Source organism: Anneissia japonica, unplaced genomic scaffold (assembly GCF_011630105.1).
Source record: "Anneissia japonica isolate Jap-2015-1 unplaced genomic scaffold, ASM1163010v1 scaffold737_len1565949_cov176, whole genome shotgun sequence".
Taxonomy (NCBI): Eukaryota; Metazoa; Echinodermata; class Crinoidea; order Comatulida; family Comatulidae; genus Anneissia; species Anneissia japonica.
Genome location: NW_022741618.1, coordinates 611,846 through 626,109, shown reverse-complemented (window position 1 = coordinate 626,109; position 14,264 = coordinate 611,846). Strand labels below are relative to the sequence as shown.

At 34.9% G+C, this 14,264-nt stretch overlaps 2 protein-coding genes and 1 non-coding gene across 3 annotated transcripts in view; 1 reads left to right on the top strand and 2 right to left on the bottom strand.

Moving 5' to 3' along the window:
- The first annotated feature begins 348 nt into the window (after positions 1-348).
- Positions 349-421, top strand: Trnam-cau. Its single transcript has one exon. It is a non-coding gene; the product is annotated as a tRNA-Met (tRNA).
- Positions 422-1,847: 1,426 nt separating this feature from the next.
- LOC117118810 (small nuclear ribonucleoprotein G-like) overlaps positions 1,848-14,264 on the bottom strand; it is a 14,336-nt gene continuing 1,919 nt past the window's right edge. The window contains exons 2-4 of the mRNA XM_033263519.1: positions 5,256-5,278; positions 4,634-4,755; positions 1,848-3,309 (exon numbers count right to left, since the gene is read on the bottom strand). Coding sequence (XP_033119410.1) covers positions 3,256-3,309; positions 4,634-4,755; positions 5,256-5,278 — 199 coding nt within the window. The 3' untranslated portion in view covers positions 1,848-3,255. The remainder of the gene's footprint in view (positions 3,310-4,633; positions 4,756-5,255; positions 5,279-14,264) is intronic.
- On the bottom strand, positions 10,231-13,391 carry LOC117118809. Its single transcript, XM_033263516.1, has 2 exons — positions 11,554-13,391; positions 10,231-11,103 (listed from the first exon to the last, which is right to left on the bottom strand). Exons 1-2 carry the CDS (start codon positions 11,728-11,730, stop codon positions 10,885-10,887), a joined length of 396 nt encoding a protein of 131 aa, XP_033119407.1. The 5' UTR covers positions 11,731-13,391; the 3' UTR covers positions 10,231-10,884.

Genomic DNA, 14,264 nt, shown 5'->3' with positions numbered 1-14,264 from the left:
ATACACATACACACACACACACACACATATATATATATATACATATACATACATGCACACACACACACACACACATACATACACATACACGATAAGATTTGCAAAAACTATCAAAGCTAAGTAGAACATTATGACTGAGAAAATTTGAGTTTCCTCAAGGATAAATATAAGTTTATCTTCAGAATTACTATTGCAGAATGATTCCCAAACATTGTATTATTCATCATTGTACAACAGTTCATTTCTAAGCCTGTCAATCATACGTTTGCAGATAAAAAGAATTTCGTAGCTATTGCGCAATATGTTAAATGGAAACAAAGACTTAAGAAGCGCGCCCTCCTTTCAGTTGCCTCCTTGGCGCAGTCGGCAGCGCGTCAGTCTCATAATCTGAAGGTCGTGAGTTCGAGCCTCACAGGGGGCACTGTTGTTTTTTTTTTTGTTTTTTTTTTACTGTCAATTGATTTGAAAGTGTGAACCAAGTTAAATTTATTATCATTTTTCCACTACACATCTTGTGATTCTCTTTTTTTAAACGTAATTCCGAAAGTCTTCTTAATAAAAAATATGCAATCACAGGCAGGAAAGTGATGCAAGGATTACATTAACAGACACATTATAAATAATAGTTTTTATCATCTTCTGAAACTGCTCCAGTCTGTGTGAAATGGGTAAAACCCTGTCCAGACTATCAAATTTTATTTCACAAAAGCATGTGACATGCATAAATATGGTCATGATCGGTATGTAGGGCCCTTTACCTCTTTCAATAGGGTCATCGATATAGCACCCTGAGCCAAAAGGGCTTTCTCAATGCATAACAGCATATATATATATATATATATATATATATATATATATATATATACATGCACTGAATGCACAAAATTGGCAGTTGCAGGTTGTACAGTACTGCGCAATATAATAGTAATGTAGACGGATTATAGGCCAATTATCTAATAGTTTATGCTGTAATGTACAAAGTGAAATCCCACGGAGATCAAAGCGGTCAAGTATTGAGATAGTGGTGTTAAAGATAAAATAAACTATATACACACACCAATAACCGTCTGCCTCCCCCCACCCACCCCTTTGATATGCATTGGATATATTATAATATATATATATTATATCCATATCCCCACCCACCCCTGTGATACACCATTGGATATAATGTATACAGTACAGGTGTATATATATTTATATAAATCTATATATACATATATACAGTATATATATATATATATATATTTTTCAAATCGCATATAAAAAGGAGAGACTTTTGCCCCGCCCCCCCCCCCCAACATCTTTTAAAATTTGTCCAAATTTTATTTTTTGAAATGGAGATATATGTATTCAAATTCGTCTGCAAGTATCTTTCAAGTATCTTTTCCGGAGTTGATAAAATCATAAATGTTCATACCTCAGCCCAACAATGGTGGGGCTGAGGTGGTATAGATCCTCCATCTGTCAATGTCAATCCACCACTCCCATTTCATTTAAAATTCTTGTATCTGCCGCTGATATTATATATTTTGTTGTCAAAAACATTTAGAGTTCAATGATAAACATGATTAAAGAACATGTACATCTAAAATCCAACAATGGAATTGACAACCAGGGTCCCAGCTTTATGCCACTAAGATTTAGAACTTGACTTTAACAGCATTAACAAAATTAAGTACATTCAAAATGCAGAAGGCAACATATATATGCAGCTTAGCTGCAGGTTGAGTCAGCATTGCTCATGAAGTGATATAAAATAGTATGCATCTTTCGAAAGATGATGCCATATCCATGGGAACACAAACACACACACATTCAGTACAGAATAAAATAAAACATCAACATTTTAAAATTAAAAACTTATTTATTAACTTTCATTAGAGTAACATAGGTGTTTTGTTGTATTGATTAACTAACAGAAAAATGTCACTAAAAACATAAAAATAGAGTAAACACTGTAAAAACATGTTTAGCTACTCAATGGAGCATGGTCTACCTCTCACTTATATTCAGTTGACAGGCTTGCAATTGAATATATGTTCAACCAACATTTTTAAAATGTCATTTAACACAATTTTTCCTCCAGACACTTATCAAGTATAGACAATTTAACATGTAGTTTAAATCATGGCAGTACAAATGGCCAATGTTTTGGTTTTGTTTTTTATTAAATTTAATTTTTTTGAAACTGTAAACATGTTTAAAGTTAGTTGAATCAAATTAACATCAAATTTGACTAAAACATTTATAAATTGTGTTCTACCTGCTGTCCTTTGTCAATACCAATTAAAATTGGTTTTTGGACTTTTGGAAATTCTGTACATTTTTTTAAATGAAATTTCTTCTGTAAATGGTAATACAGTTGAACTTGCCTAAGTTGAATCCAAAATGCCATGGAAATATTGTTCGACTTAGACAAAATAAAATTGACTTACAGATTGTTAAATAATGGAAAACAACAATTTGTCGAAATTATTCAACTTAAGCAAGTTTAACCGTATACAGTACATACCGTATGATTTTGACCACACATCAAATCTCATGTTACAAATTTGCATGATGCATGATGATGTCAGACTGTATAACACCCAAATATGGGCATATCATTCGTTTGTCGCATAAAATTTGATAGTGTGGACAAATATTTACGGTCACAGAGGCTTATAAATTAGTATATTGAATCAGGTTGAAGTCAATTTTGTTTAAGTTCAAAATTCTACTACTGTAATTATTACTGCACATTATTCTATGATTTGTACAGGGAAGACCATTTATTATGAATGAAAGGTCTAAAAGTTTTTGAGATAATGTGCAATTTCAACTGTTACTCTATAATGCACACACATCCATCGTTGTGAAAGCTTATGCGCTATCACAAAACATACTATATAAATAACAATTCAAGATTAGAAGGACAAAGACAATCTTCAGAATTTTGTCATCTCTCTTGAGCTGGATTGCTGAAGGAAGAGTCCATTATGCTGCAGTACTAAGACAGGGACAACAAATTGATGAATCCAGCACATCTAGCAGCCCAATTCCCTGATCTTTCACCTAGATCCTTATATATTAAATGTATCCTTCATTTAATGATATGATTATTCATAACCTATTCTGCAGCAAGACTTTTTTGCGGCATTTCTCTTTCATCAGCAGTGTCCAGTTGTTGTTGTGACCTTTTATAAATCTTGCTCGCAAATCTGTTGACATGTGCTTTATCACAATGCTGATGTCCTGTCCAACGTTCTTGTGTTAAATTACTCTCTCTAATGCTTCTAACAAGATGATGCTGTTACCTCTTATTACCTGAAAGAGAATTAATATGAAAAAAAACAAAATCAAAGAATGCTTTAGTATAAAATATAGCCTACCAAATACAGTATTCACCTTAGAAAAAATGTATTAGATGTACAGTGTATTTATAAGTTAAGCTGTAGATCAGTGGGAAGATGCTCTTACAATCTCCATATATTGGATTAAAATCCTTTGAAAAACTAGAATTTATTTAATCAAGAAAAAATCTTCACTCACTAAACCTCATAACGAAACTTGCGAATGTATTATTAAAACGAACTTCAGTCGATATTCAAACTAGAACTTCATTTAGCCCTAGTTGAAACTTCAACTACAATTTGTATTCACAAACAACGTAGTCGAAGTTTTAACTACAACTAAATCAAATCCTAGTTTTAGAGTTCTAGTAACACGGATGAATATTAAGCTGCTGTCTGTGGTTCAAAAAAGTATTACCTCATAATTCATATTATACCATCATTCGCTTAATAAATTTTCTATAATAATAACTATATTAGTTGTTAACATATTACGATAGAGAATTTGAACAGTCTCTGAAAATTTGCTTTCCTTGAAGAACTATTATAGTTGAGCCTGAGCGCGGGCAGCGCCATCTTTGTTGTTGTTACTGTGAAGCTACGCGACTGGAATGCGAGGGGATTTCGTGCAAATCAAAAACTATCGCAGGTGCCTAGCAAAACAGGTTAATTTCAATTTTTGGAAGCTAAACTTAATGTTTCTTTTATTGAACATACCAAAGATACATCAGACCTACTTATACAATCATTCTTATTCTATTCACTCTATCGCGAGTTTCAAAAATAATGTTTTTAGTGGGGTAAATATTTCAAGTCACTAATTTAGCATGACCATAGGCTGACTAATAAATCGGTATGCGGAGGTATCCCTTTAGTCGAGGTTCTTGTCATTCAGTCGTAGTGCTAGTCGAAGTTATATTTAAGAATATGAAATGACGTTTAAGTTCTAGCTTGAACTACGACTAAATTTGGTTCTAAGAATACTGGGGTCAGTTCTTAGTTCTTAATGCATACTGGGAACGATAGAAGAACAGTAGGTTGCTACTAAACAGCAACCCCAGTTCTTATTAAAAATAAATTAGGACAATTCCAAGTTAAATTACTTGATATTTTCTGCTTGCATATTATACAGTTGAACTTGCTTAATTGAATCCAAAATGGCATTGAAAAATTGTTTGACTTAGATAAAATTTGACTTAGAGATCGTTAATGGAAAGTAAAATAAGATCGACTTAGAAATTAATCAAGGAGTTTGGCAAAGTCAACCAAAGGCAAGTTTAACTGTATTAGAAACTTACCACCATTCCTATCTCATACTTCTCATTACCCCTCTCTTCAACAGCTTCATCCACAACAAGGTTCATAAAGGGGTCAAATCCACGAAGAACACCAGTAATTCTTCTGTTTCCATTAACTTTTACTGAAAATATGAAAAAATATTTTAGTTTTTTCTTTTGTAAAAATCCCACAACATGATTCATGGGCACAACCTGGATGGAACCATACGAGCCAATACGCACACACAATGTCATGAAACAACTTAACTTGGTATTCTGATCAATGGTCCCAATGACTACATATATATATAATTTTATAAGTTTAAAGGGGGAACAGCTTACACACAGGGACTTACTGTAGTTTGGACCTACATACTGGATTTTGACAAAATACAGTATACAACATTTAAATAACTGAATAGAACTTGGCAAATCATTGCATTAATTTCATCTGGTAAATTGATAACAGAAAACAGTTTGAGGTGTATGTTAAATACACAGGAATATTCTGTGGATAAATGTAGATATGCTCCAAACCAGATCCTTCCAATTCATACCATTTCATCAGTTAGGATCCTGGTCATGAGATAGAAACAATCATATTTTTTAAAGAAAAACTAAAGATATGAATTGTCTCACTTACATGCTAACTTTTTCTCCATAAATCTGAAAGCAAAAAAGAAAAACATTGAATTTAATTACAAATTAATAACTGTGCGGGTAGGGGCCACATTGTAAACTTGGACCTTCACAGCATTTACATTGGTTTTAATTTATATCGCCACCTACCAGCCAACCAACCTCAGCAGAGCTTAAATTAACCAATCAGCAATTTCTTTGGTGGAACGAAAAAAAACCTACGATATTTACAGCAGCTTAGAGTCAGCTTTTCCAGCAAAATCAATGAAATGCGACAAGAATGCAAGCATTCGGCCAGAACGAAACCAGATAGAAACAATAATTTTGTTTATAAATAAAAGCATTGCTTTAAATATGTATATATTATTATGGCTAGGTACAGCATTTTGCTCTAATTATGCCTAGCATTACGAAAGATCAAGAATAAGTTAGGCCTAAGTTGTCCGCGCCCCGTGCGCTGTGTGGAGCCAGGCTTTTTGGTGGGCCCGGTATCCAACCGGTTGTGCATGAAGCCAAGGCCTAGGTGTTAATAGATACGGAGAGATAGAAAAGAGAAGAGAAAAAGTTTAGATCATTACTCACTACTTTGGCCAAGACATTTTTTAATCACACACAACAATGAATGATTTCTTATAAAAGGTCATTAGCTTAGGCTATAGGCACATACTACATGTAGGAATCCCAGTGAGAAAATTCAAATTCATTATGATGCGTTCGTTTGTTATTAAATGCACAGACCTAACTATATTGACCATTTTACAGTTTAAATGAACAAAATCCAACACTGGGTTCAAAAGTTATGGCCCTTCAAATTTTAAAAAAAGGGGTCCCATCTTTAAAAAAGGCGTTTTTTGATTATTGCATTCTGGAGTGTTTTTAGAGAGCCGTAACTTCAAAAATATCAACAGACAATACTGTATCTGATTTTTTCTAGTTCTATAGATATCATAAAGTTGTATATGGAATGACTATTTTTTTCCAGAGCACATGGTAGTGTCGTTTTTCAAATAATGGCCCATGTGTATGGTCCGTTAGCATTTTGCGCATATTTTTAGCGAATGTCTCAAAAATTGCCAAAAATGGTACATTTTCAATGGTCTGTATCTTTTAAGCTACTGGTTCAATTCACTTACTTTTTTTTGCATTAAAAAGAGTGTCCTTGGTACATGGCAGATGTAGTTATAAAATCAAAAAAGATTTAAGGTGTACAGCAGGTAGCCATGAAATCTCATAAAAACCCCCCAAAATTGCAAAATCGGTAGATGCTGAAGAATTGTTAAAATGATGTAATAAATGTATGGTGTTTTTTTTTCCATTTATGTTATATCCTGCCTATGTTTTACTATATTAAAAGCTCATATCAGATTCATATGATAATATATATTTTCATACTGATAATGTTTGCAGTTTTTATCTTCATAGCCAAACACATCAGAGGATTGCGAATCATCAATCAAGTAAAAAGAATGTGTATGATGTCTGACAAAATACTTCACAGAATTAATTAAACTTATATTTTCATTTTCATACTTCTTATCATTTATTTGCCTTCAATAAAGAAGCCACTTTTTTGGAATTTGACATTGACAATATGTACCGCGTTCACATGTCTTGGATCGGCTCGCGAGCCGGGCCTTTATGTGAACAACCGCTCAAGAGCGGTTTTGTCGTGGGTGACCAACGACAAGCCGCTCTCGAGCGGCTCTCGATGCAGTTCGCTCTTGATCCATGTGAACAGCCGCTTGCAAGCGGGTCGCCAGCGATCTGTGACCTCTTTTGTGTGAAAGCCAATCAGACAAGCATTTTACCGGGGTCAAAGTAGCTGGCTTTTGCGCGAATTTTGGAAACAAACGCCATTTTCTGAATTGTTGCGGTTTTGGTGGTTGTGTATTTTAATATATACAGTATCTCTAAAATGTCACTCTCAACTGGATCTGGCCCTCGGGCCTGTTGGAACGAGGAAGAGATCAGCGAGTTAATAGAGATTTGGGCAGAACCCGAAGTCAGAATGCAAGATGATACACCTCCACGGAGATTGTCGGACTCTTCCATGGACACACTATCTACTTCCAGTGGCGGTCATCATGGTAAGACTCGAGAAACTTTGCAATTTACTGGAGGCTGTATTAGGCAGAAACAAAAAGAAATTTCACTTGTATTACTGGAGGCTACTAGGCAGAAACAAAGAAAATGCTTACTATGCTCAATTCAAAAAATGTACATTGGTATACAGTCTATATTATTTCTCCATAAAATGCAAGTTCAACAAAAAGTGTACAATGTGTTAATGTTGTGTTGCCTCACATATTTTGTTTCATTATCCTCTGTATTGTTCTCATTCATGTCCAAATAGTAAAGCATTTAATTTGTTTGCAGAATCAATTTGTGTCACTTGCAAGATGCCGTGTGGAGACCATAAGTGTGGTGATTGCGGTCGCCCCTGCCATCAGATTCCCCCATGCAGTGTGCCTAGAGATTCACAGGAAGAAGGGTATGGCCGCCTTGTAACTTGTAAAAGCTGCTCTAAAGGTAATTTAGGAAATTGCATGTTTCTGTTACTGTTTAGTTAGCCTACTGGTTTTGTCGGCATTTCAGCACAGTTTAATCAAATCTGAACCGACACTATAGGTTTTGTACTTGAAGCATGTCAGTTCCACTGTGTCTATATTTCACAATGCATATACTGTCTTATTGACGGTAAATACTATCAGTTATTGCAATTGAAGCCTTTCAATTAACTCTTCGGGGATGTAGCCTTTCAATTAACTCTTCGGGGCTGTATAACTGTATACACCAAATTTTTTTGAAGGTCAAATGTCTTTCCTAAACCAGACTTTAATAGACATTAGGGTGTTTGGTTTTTTTTAAAGAATTTACTGTACAGTTACATTTTCTTTTTATTTCAATTTTTTCACAAAGGTGATGACAAAAGTGATCTGCCACCAAAGAAACGGCTTGTACTAGGTGTGTATCAATTTTACTGTAATTACACATGTTGGGTTGCTGTAATAGAAAATGTTTTTACAAATTATTCTCATTTATGTATGGAAGAAAGAACAAAACTCTGTTCAAATTAAAGTTATATCTTTTTTTTAAGGTAAATTATTGCACTATTCTATTTATATGCACTGCCCTAGAGAGAGAATAAACAACAAAGATAATGCGTTGTGTGCTTTTCGTTGTAATAGCAATGTATTGCCAAATATGAACTTAAGGGTTTTAATTATATTTTTTATTTTAGGGTTTGCAATGTATTGCCAAATATGAACTTAAGGGTTTTAATTATATTTTTTATTTTAGGGTTTGAAGGTTGGTACGAGGAGGACCATAATGAACTTCCGGCTGAATTTGTGATGGACTCCGTTTCCAAGCTTCCAGATGTCTCATTCGAGACTCCTGTGAGGCGAGCATCTTCCAACCCTGTGAGACGAGCAACATTGATCCCTACACAAAAGGCGACATCGACCCCAGCCCGGCAAACGCCTCCGAGCCCTGCACATACATCTGGTGTTCAGGAAAATGAGAATGTGTTTCACCCAGGAAAATGAGAATGTGTTTCACCCAGGTAATTGTAGTTTAGTCATAAACATGCACCAAAACAGCGGTTTGTAGCTATAAATTGCAGTTGCTATCCTGTGTATCAATGGATTTTTTTCAGTGAGTAACCGCTTCCAGTTGAATACTCTGTTATAAATTTCTTTGTTCATGTCACAGGGCCAGCATGATGTCGCAATGAAACAGCTACCAAAAAAAGTGAACAGAGTGTACGCTCACTTGCTAAGCATTTGCAGAACCAGATGCGGGAGACGAATAGGTGCCTTCGTTCGATGCACGATGAGAATGTGAGAGAATTGAGGGAGGCGAGAAAGGATGAGATGGAGGTATTAGGGAAGATAAAGAAAGCAATAGATAATCAACTGGAACAACAGACCCAGATGATGGGACGTACTGCAGCAAATCAAGAACGGCTGATCGGAGTTTTAGAGGCGTTGGCAGCAGCAGCCATGCGGCCCCAGCAGTACCAACATCAGTACCAACCAAACTCATTTTTAGGCCAGCTAAATAGTGGTTTATGATTAATGTAATGTAATCATCTCAATATTTTGTATTTTAACGTTTACTGTACTTGTGTAATATTTTCATACCAACTACCACGAAAAGTGCAATTTTTGCATTTGTATTTTTTACCAACTACCACCTTTATAATTGCTTGACAACTCATCAGAAATGCAATATGATTATGTGGATATAAAAACAAAGGTATTTCAAATTTAAGTGCTATTTTCTTATACTGTACTGTACAATATTTGTGTTTTTAAACTTTTTGTGATTTTGTCTTTATATTGGAGCTTTACAACTTATCGTAAATCCATAATATTTAGGAGATAAGTGCTGGTTTTTGCCAAATAAAGTGTTGAAGAATTGAACTTGTACAGCAGCATCTAAATACGGTATATGCTGGGTCCAACTGTTAAGCTTACATGCCATCATGTGCCTCTATAATATGGTCATGACCATATTTGTACATGTTAGTTTTTCTTTTTTTTGGACAAATTTCATAGTCTTTGATAGAACTTAACCACTACCATGTCTGGAAAGCAGTCCACGGGGCCAAACCCCCGGAAAATATCACAATTTAGAGGGGTTTCAGAGGCTTACTTAGTCGATTTCATATATAGTCTAATATGTAGAAAATATACAGTAAATAGTATTTTTTCTCCCCACTGATGACCAAGATTAACTAAGGACGACCGAATGGTGCAACTCTTCATATATACCGCTGTGACGTACATTTAAAACTTGTCCAAGTCGAATCCATAATGCCATTGAAATATTGTTTGACTTTGATCAAATTTGACTTGCAGATTGTTAATGGAAAATAAGATAGACTTAGAAATTATTTGACTTGCGCACGTACAGTCAACCTTCGCAAGTTTAACTGTACTGCTACATTACTGTAAATATTTACATAGACAACATTTATGAAAAGTAAAATTTATTCACAATAAACCAATATATACATAGGACCATCAGTGTTCATACAAAATTTATCAATTCAGCTTTGGTCTCCCGTACTAGCTCCCCAAGAGCCTGATTATATTATACTCCCACATAAATAAATATATACATAGGACCATCAGTGTTCATACAAAATTCATTAATTCTGCTTTAATGGCCTCCCGTACTTGCTCCACAAGAGACTGATTATACTCCCACGGGTCATTTTGTGGTTCTTCTACAGGGACTCCTTCATCCAGGGCAGTATTATATGGAGTCCCTGCCGACTCAAGTATGTTGTGCAGGGTACAACACGCCTGCACAACGGGCCTTAGATAATCTAAATTGTGGAGGTTTTTGGTCAGCAACATTCGCCAACGACCCTTTAACCTCCCGAAAGCAGTCTCGACAACGTACCGGTATGACGATATTTTGTAGTTAAAGATTCTTTGGTCGCGAGTCAGCCATTCCTTCCTGAATAAGGTCGCATCAGATTAGTCATCAGTGGGTTGGCCGGGTCTCCAATTAATAAAAGTGGTACATCTACACCCTGAATTTCTTTAGTTAAATTCGGTTGAAAGGCTGAGCCATTCTTAAGTTTGTTATACATAGACGAGTGACGAAGAACCATTGCATCATGAACCCTCCGCGGCATACCCACATGTGTCACAAAAGCGTCCACTGGCGTCAACACACGCCTGTAGAACAATCGAGTAGAAACTCTTTCTATTGAAGTAGTCCATGGCATTCTGATCATTGGCCAGATCTGGTTTTACTATAGGTATGTGCGACCCGTCTATTGCTGCCACCACTTGGGGGAAACCGCCTTTATCTTTAAATTGCTCAACATTCCGCTGAAAATACAAATAAAAAGTGTTTCGTCATTTCTTTATCATGCAAAATTTACAAAAACATATTGAAACAAAAAACCTACATGGTACTGTGTTAAAAATAAGTAAAAAATGAATTATGAAGACAAGTCTACCTAAAGAATTTGTAATTTAGAATAATACATACTGCACTGTATGTTTCTAGCAACATCAGACATGAAGGTTCAAACAAGTAAACAAACATCAGTCAGTTCCTGCATTAATTTATTCACTCACTCACTCACAAACATACATGTATTATAATCTCATTTGTTCAATGTTAAAATTAAATAAGAACACATTTCATAATAAAACAATTTTCAGTGATGGAAGAAATCATAAATGACAGATTTTTCCAATTTCATTTGGCACAACAACATTTTAAAAAGTAAAAGTCGAAAATAAATAGTTCTTAAAAATGTTTGTTTAACTTACTAATAACTCTTCACCTTCAGGAAACCGGATGTATTTTGGCATCAACACTCTCTCGATGGCCCTGATTACTTCATGGTAACATGATGTACAGGCTGTTGATCTACCAACACCAAACTGGTTGGCAAGAGTCCTGAAAGCTACACCAGTTGCTAAACGGTACAAAGTGAGCGCGACCATATGGTCTGGTGTCAACGGCTTTCAATTTTGAAAATGAACAGGCTTAACTAATGTTTATATTATTATTTGTATTAATTTTATTACAGAATAAACTGGAAGAAAGCTTGGGCTTAGTAAGTTGTGTTGCATAAGAAGACTTTACGCTCGTAAGTAGCTTTGAACAAGATTGGTGTTGATTAGAGAAAACTACAAATCTGAATCGATATCTTCATTGAAAGAAAAATATATATAATGATAATCACGGTAGGCTTGCTTAACGGATTTGATGTCATTAAGGTAATAAGTTCTACCATTATTGGTCAAAACGTCAAGATTTGACCTAAAAACAAAACGACAACTACTGTAATAGTGTCAACATCATCAGAAAGAGGTCATTTTAAAATTCCCCCTTTCCCCTTGACATAAAACTGAACCGTGGCCTCTTCTTTAGAGATAACATTAATAACAGAACCTACCAACCAATTTTGTTCATAAGCTACTGCTGCAACAAACTCACCATGAGCACTGAAGACAAAAGGTGTAAGTTTTTTAGAAGAAGATAATGAAGATGAGGAGGAAGAAGATAAGGAGGAAGAAGATGGTTTGTCACTTTCTGAAGAAAGTGTATGTACAGTTCGCTTTAGGCCAGTACAGTTACCAAGAATAGATTTCAAGCTTTCTTCCGGTTCATCGCAAGATTTGCCCACAAATTTCATCTCATCATGTTTAATCCCTAACATTTTTAAATACCTGATTTCATCTTTTATTATGTTTATTTTTAAACACTTTCCCTTGCCAGCCAAAACACGCTTTACATCATCAGATGTACTGTAGAGCATGGTCCGCCATGCTGCAATACTTTTTTAAAGCTTCTGTCACTTTCTTTTTTCTTAACATCTCTTTCAACTTTCATCTTATTACTCTCTTCAAGTTTTTCTTTTATTCATTTTAGAACTTCTCTCTCGCATCTTTTGTCTTTTTTTTGTACGTTCCACATTGTCTTGGCAGAGTTCTAAATATCGTGCCTGCTCATTTGGTGACTTAGATTTCAGCCATTCAGAAATAGTTCTGTTTTTTTTTTTTCAACATCTGGATACTGGTATGAAAATATAATAAAGCATTTCTTCATTTGCAAATACTATGGATTTGATAAGACTATTGTTCGAAATAAAGACAAGTTTTTAGAGCTTAATCCATTTGCATCCATGTCCGTTTTATCAAAGTGTCTTGAGAGCAGAGGCGAGATCTTTTATTGATATTCAGGCTGTATCAACTTCTTCCATCTCGCCATAGCTTGGCGATCATTCCTTGAAAATTGTACCAATGTTACATCAGCCATCCAAGGATATTTATACAAGATTTTTCAATTTATGTGAGTAACATTTTGCGGCTTCACATGTGTTGACCATACTTGAAAGTTGTGATTTGAGGTGAAAATCATATTGTTATGTACAGTATAACGAATGTGGTCCGCCCTGTTGCCTACGCTTGGTGTTAATTTACTACCGGTTAACTTTTGTTGACCCTTTTCCCAGAATTCAACACGCTAAGCGACTTTCGCACTTAAACCGAATGAGGGCGCCGTTATTGTGAAACGCGAGAATTATATCCACAGCGATAAAAAAACAATGCAATGGTACATTATCATCACCATACAGTAAAGTGATATAAATAACTTTGCGTAGCACCACTCACCCTCCAGTATGTCATTTTTTGAACATCCTCACCAGTGTACTTCAAGTCTCCTGAAATTTGAGTTCCAAAAGTTGGAACATCAGCATCTGCCTTAGTAAGCCTGTCACTCACTGCGTCGTACGACGAATCTTTACTCCCCTCTCTAGAAGATGCGAAACCCGTCAACTGATTGTCGATGGCAGTCTGAACGGATCATCATTAAAAGAGATATGACCGGTTGAGCCGCCGACAAGTTGAGCCGCCGGTAATTTCTATGGAACGTCAAGAGCGTCTCACAGTGAATGTAGTCAGCTTGCCGATGTCATCAGTGAATGAACCCCCCGGATACCAGCTACATATTCATCCCACAGTCTTGTCAGTCGTTGATTTGCTCGTATTGCCGTTCGTGATGTATAATTGTGTAATTGAAAATTAGAATTTTGATATTTTTACGTACTACATTTTTATAAAAATATATGAAGTTGTATAATTGCAAAATCGTATTAAAAATGTAATTTTATGTACTACATTTTTATAAAAATAAATGAAGTTGTATAATTGCAAAATCGTATTAAAAATGTGTTTATTTACGTTTGGTTTGCGGCTTATTCGTTATTTGTACTATTTTGTTAAATTATTTAATTAAATTATTTATTATATATAAGTTTAACAAATAGTACAAAAATAAAAATATATAAATTATAAAACCATAGTAAATACTGTATAACAACATAGGCCTAACACATTTAAATATATTGTTTATAGTCATGCAAATCGTATTAAAAATGTAATAACTTGATTATTTACATATATACGTTTGGTTTGCGGCATATTTCAATTAACTTATTCTTTATTTGTACTATTTTGTTAAGTTATTTAAT

Coding starts and splice junctions, on each gene's coding strand:
- LOC117118809 (XM_033263516.1), bottom strand. CDS start 11,730: ATGGTCGCGCTCACTTTGTACCGTTTAGCAACTGGTGTAGCTTTCAGG. Junction 11,104..11,553: donor CTGAAGGTGAAGAGTTATTA/GTAAGTTAAACA, acceptor TTGTATTTTCAG/CGGAATGTTGAGCAATTTAA.